We start from the raw sequence: 5,362 nt of genomic DNA on the forward strand, positions 1-5,362 counted from the left end.
ATCATTCACTGGCCTCGTTAAATTCAAAATGATGTAAAATATACTAAGCGGTTATAGTTTATTATTGAATAAAACATTGTATAAAAAACTATTTAATGACTTGATTTTATTATATATTCAGAGCTATCTAGCGGCGTGTTTTTCGAGTACGCCTTCGACTACTCGGGCAACTCGGGTGCTCAGGTACAACGAGTACGCCCAAAGATCATCGGGAGCATCACCATCCTGCAAAAATGGCGACAAGGTCGGAGGACGTTCTCGGCGAAAAATGGGACAAATGCATCGCGGACACACTCATAAAAATGGGTGAGCCTGTTGACGATTCTGTACATGCAGACTTGAAGTCTGCTACCAATTTTTAAAAAATAAGTCCTTTGTCAGGTTTTAGTCTCGGCAATCTCGAGCGTCACACCCGTGCTGGCCCGTGAATCTTGTAGGCCGTTTGCACCGGTACTGGGAAGTTTTCGATACTTTCGCTGACGGTTTTTGCTCCGAGTGAATTCGAATGAAGCCGCAAAGAACAAACAGAATCTTTCACTATGACCTGGCTTGCCAAGAGCAAACAGCCTTCCGGTTTTCGGAATGCCACTCTTGTGATTTCGTTCCTCCGATGATCTACATTTCATTTCGTTTCAGGGGCCGGTCTCGGCGTCGGAGTTGTCTTCTCCGTGGTCCTTTTCAAGAGTAAGTTTTTTATTACTTATTTAGAAAATGCGTTAACCTTGTTCCACTTGTGTGACGTCACCAGACTTTGAGCGGCCGTCCTTTGGTCAGGCCATGAAGGTAGCACCCGATTAAAACTTATGCAGACTCGGCCGCGTTGTAGCTGTGTTATGGCCACTGCCTTCCGAGAGGAGAAACTGTGCAGTGTCTCAAGACACTCAATCAAAACGAGCGTCTGTATTGATACTTGGTTGCATGTGACGTCATTTAGTTGTGCTGTGTTGGTAGCTCATTGCTTGCCTCGAGGTACCAGTTCTCGGTGTAAAATTGACACTGTAGAGGGAACGCGCGCTGCAGGTTAAGTAACCAAAATGGCAAACTAAGACAGGTCAGATGATCACCAGCTCAGACGTGACGTCATTGCACCTTACCGGTGGTCATTCCTACTTGTCCTTGCCAAGAAAAACAAATTGGGTGATGCAAAATATGTGCTGCAGAAGGTATGTGTGCAGCAGTAAGTGCCATCACAATGGCCGCTGATCTGATGTCAGAAGACATGTATTGTAAACTTGATGCTGCTATCTTTTTCTCTCATTGCCCTCGTGAGAAAGTCAACCACAGTGCATGGATGTCATTATTTTCTACTTTTGCCCCCACAGCTGATTTTGGTAGAAAGCAGGGGTGACAGTTACCCACAAGCAAACTTTCCTCACTATGTGCCTGCTGTCATGGTGCAAAATTTAAGGCAATTTGTTCTTTGCCATTGAGAAGTCGTGCCAGTGTGTGTTGTTACTATCGAGGACTTCTTTTGTAGGGCGGGCTTGGCCAGTTGTCTTTGGCCTAGGAAGCGGCTTTGGGATGGGCTACAACCATTGCCAGCACATGTTCAACGAATCAGCCTTGCTCCGGGCTTACACACTCAAGGTGCTCGCTTTCCATCCTTCTTGCTCCTCCCAGCAACACTGATCATGTGTGGCACAGTTTCGAGCAGGATGCATTGCAGTGATTTCACAGTGACTAAGCTTAAAATACTTTGTCACAAGAAATAAGGGGCATCTTTAAATTCTGAAAGCTTGGTATTTGGCACTTTTGCTCAAGTTTTTCAGGTAGACAGCTAACATGGTCGTAAGTGTTTGTGTCTAGAAAACAGCTTTTTGACCGACCATTAACTCTCAGATTATGAGCAATTCTTTTGAGGGAGCATGCTCATGCCATCTGTCGCAAAGAGCCGAGGTTATACAAATCGGCTATCTGACCTTGCTGTTGTAAATGGAATGCAGGGGTATTTCCAGGTAAGTAGTTTCTTTTAGTTAGACCAGTAATTTTGTAAGCTGGTGCTTATGTTGCTCGATCAAGAAGCTCTGTACAAACAGGATACTTCAGAAATCGTGAGGTGACACAACTCCGTCATATGCTCTGCAACGGTCCGCTTTCATCCGTTTTTTTTTTTTTGTTTTTTTTGTGCCAAGGGGGAATAATTCCCTCTGTCGAAGTTTGCTTTTGTCCTTCACGGGAACCTTGAGCGTGCTCACCACTTGGGTCCAGACAGCCACTCACACGCTCTGTTGGCTGTCAGTCAATCGCTCAAGGCCTCCACTGCTTTTCAAGTCTCGAACACGGAAAAGGGAGGGATATGAGGGTGCGGCAGAACAGATGGGCAGGCAACAGGCACACCATTGGCAGATGGCGTGTGACATCAAAGAAAAGCGTAGGAGGCGAGCAGACAAGTTGTGGTGTTTGCATAGTGGTGTCCAAACAGCAACCAGACTGCCGGACTTCCACTTCATACAAGGGAGTTGTGTTGCCTCCCGATTTCTGAAGTATCCTATTTGGACAAACCTAAAGGGGTGCAACGATATTCATTTGGAATGTTCTTCACTTTGCACAAGCTTACTGGCACTGTGGGACTCGAGGATACTTGCACGCAATGCCACTGGCCAACAAACTCCTCTGTTGCGGTGTAATTTCAAGGCCAAAAGCGAGCGTTTTCATTCAATCTCTCTTTCGCAAAACTTGATGACATAGCTGGGCGGTCGGAGTGCTGCCCAGTGACGATATTTGAATGCGGCTCATAGATTGGACCTGAGCATTGCGTGGGCACTTGATTTGGACTCTTGATAATTGATGGCTCCAGAAGCATTCGGGTAGTGGCCCGTGTCCAATCACTGCAATGACGACAATAGCCGAACCATAACAAAGTCTGGAACACAGCGCTTGTCCTCTGCCTTGCCAACCCCAGCACGTGACTATGATCAACATTGGCGGCATATAATCGGCTCCAGATCACGTGGCCGCTTGTTCTAGCCGCGAATTGAAGGAGTGAACGCTGCTAGTTTTTCTTTAATTATTTCTGTGACTTTGATTGCGTGTGGTGAAAAACGAACGGGTGTTTCACAGGCCATTAACGTCAGGGATCCGTTCGAAACGGTATTTGTGCAAAGTATGAGAATTGTTGCATTGCCTCTTTAAAGCATAGTAACAGAGTAATGCAAACAACATATCCAAAAGAATATTAAAAAAAAAAAAAAAAAAAAAAGCTATAAGCAAGCTGGTATTACTTGATAAGAGAGACAACTTCTCATGACATGAGTTGTCATCACCTTTTAAAGGTGTCATTACTCACTTGTTTTGTGCATGCTAGTTTGTGCAATTTGAAAACTTTTACTATAATTTTCCCCTTGGAATACAAGAAATCAGTTTAATACGTCAGCAATGCATCACAAGTGAAGGTGGCTTTATAAAACTTGAGTGTTGCTCTTTTTAATGTTGTGTGTGCTTTATGGGCATACTGCAGACAAGCATCTGCTAATTTTGGCTTGATGGTACAAACTGAGTGTAGCCTAACAGCAAAAACTGCTAATATACATGCAGTTGTGATTAGTTAACCTCTAAAATTCCATTTTTTTAAGGTATTTTGTAGTAGCAAAGGCTGGCCCCCAGTCTACCGTAAAATTCCGAGAGATGCCCCACCCCCGATAGATAACCCACCCCTATTTTTGGCTTGATTTGCTATTTTTTTTTAAACACCGAAAGATACCCCCAGACTCCTAATTATAGTAGTATTGGGGTCAATGATGACCTCGGCGTAAATGCGGCTAGTTAGCTATGACGGAATATAAGGAAACATTGCTAGCTGGGAAGTACAGTTATCCTTGCTTCATTGCCCCTCGCCACCACAACAAGCTTGAAAAGAACATGACCTAAAAATAGCAATTTTTTAAAATTTTCTTCATTGTACACCGAAATTTAGGCCACTCCATATTTTCACCTGATTTGCTCTTGATGTTAGGTGGGTTATTTCTCGGGATTTTACGGTATTACAATAGTGCTGTGGTTCTCAGTGCATATGCGGTTCTCGATTAATATTTTAAAGAGTATTTTTCTTGTTTTCAGGCTAAACAGAAGGAAACTGCCACACCTACGCCAGCAGCCCCAGCACACAAATAGATATTTTTTTGTATATATTTACGTAGCTTCAGGGCTGCAAGCATCTAGACCTTTGTTTAATAAATTTGTTCCACTGCTGAAGCTATTGAACGAAATACGATTGTGACAGCTCGTTTATTGTGACACATGATAGCCTATTTCTTGCATTGTGATGACCGTTCAATTAATTTGGATGTTTCTGTGATACCAATTAATTTGGATGTTTCTGCGATACATGACAAAACAAAATCTCAAATTAGTACCCTAAACCCTTTAATGCCCAAGGCTTTACATAAAATACTGGAGACCTGCAAACCCTGACATGGTCTTAGAGCACTCAAAATAACAGAATGGTGGTCTCAGGAACAAATTAACTTTAAAAAAAAAAAAGGTTTTTGAAGTGTTGCTTAGGAGCAGCATTGGGCATTTGTAGCACTACTTCATGTTGAACGACTGAAAACAGTTACGACCTGGAAGAAGGCGCAGGTGCATCTCAAAATACACACAATAGAAAAAGGGGTAATCGAATGTGCATTATTTGTGTCTGCTTTTCTTAGTTAAAGGACAGTGGTGCGCACCATCATACCTCACATCCATTGTTGGCTTTCGTTTTAAAAGACAAGTGATTTCTTTTGACGATTCATTTCGATCGTCCATTACCAAGCCCATGTATCCTTGCCCTTGCGACAAAGGGCGCTAAATTTATTGAAGCTCGAATGGTGTGGGAGAAAATAAGAAACTCTTGAATTGTTAGCCCTAGGCAATGCTGGACATCAAAGGGCTAAAAGGGCCATGAAACAAATTTTTCATGGTCTTGCATTAGATTTGAACCAGCTGCACATCGCTTAGTGAAGCAAAAGAAAGCTAGCATATGAAGGTAGAGAGTCAGAAACTTAATTTTTATTGTGAAATTTCAAAAGTAAGAGCAGACTGTTTTTGCTCACTGTCTCCTATGCAAACATGACTGCATTTTTAATGCGATGCCCTCACGGTATGATCCCACATCAGCTGAATGCAGCTCAAGAATTGGACACAAGCGCTATGTCACCCATTTTTGTGTTCTGTAATAAGTTTAACAACAAATGCTTGGGCTTGTGGCCCATCAGTGCCCCGACGCAAATCACCAAACTCTAGCAACGTCCAGAGCTCATCAGATGCCATAAGAATTGCCAGCCTATGCACTGTTAAGGATTGGAAACACTGACCTGCGCTGCAGACCACAGCACCCGGGTACTTGCCATCCGCAAGCATGCCACGGCGTGAGACTTCATCA

The 5,362-nt window shown here is 43.3% G+C and overlaps 1 protein-coding gene across 1 annotated transcript; it reads left to right on the plus strand.

Annotated features, from left to right (window-relative positions):
• Nucleotides 1-176: 176 nt before the first annotated feature.
• LOC115314236 (MICOS complex subunit Mic10) lies at nucleotides 177-4,205 on the plus strand. Its single transcript, XM_029973305.4, has 4 exons — nucleotides 177-306; nucleotides 637-684; nucleotides 1,478-1,587; nucleotides 4,057-4,205. Exons 1-4 carry the CDS (start codon nucleotides 234-236, stop codon nucleotides 4,108-4,110), a joined length of 285 nt encoding a protein of 94 aa, XP_029829165.2. The 5' UTR covers nucleotides 177-233; the 3' UTR covers nucleotides 4,111-4,205.
• The last annotated feature ends 1,157 nt before the right edge of the window (nucleotides 4,206-5,362 follow it).

The sequence above is a fragment of the Ixodes scapularis genome, unplaced genomic scaffold, assembly GCF_016920785.2.
Source record: "Ixodes scapularis isolate PalLabHiFi unplaced genomic scaffold, ASM1692078v2 PGA_scaffold1__304_contigs__length_218370807, whole genome shotgun sequence".
Lineage (NCBI taxonomy): Eukaryota > Metazoa > Arthropoda > Arachnida > Ixodida > Ixodidae > Ixodes > Ixodes scapularis.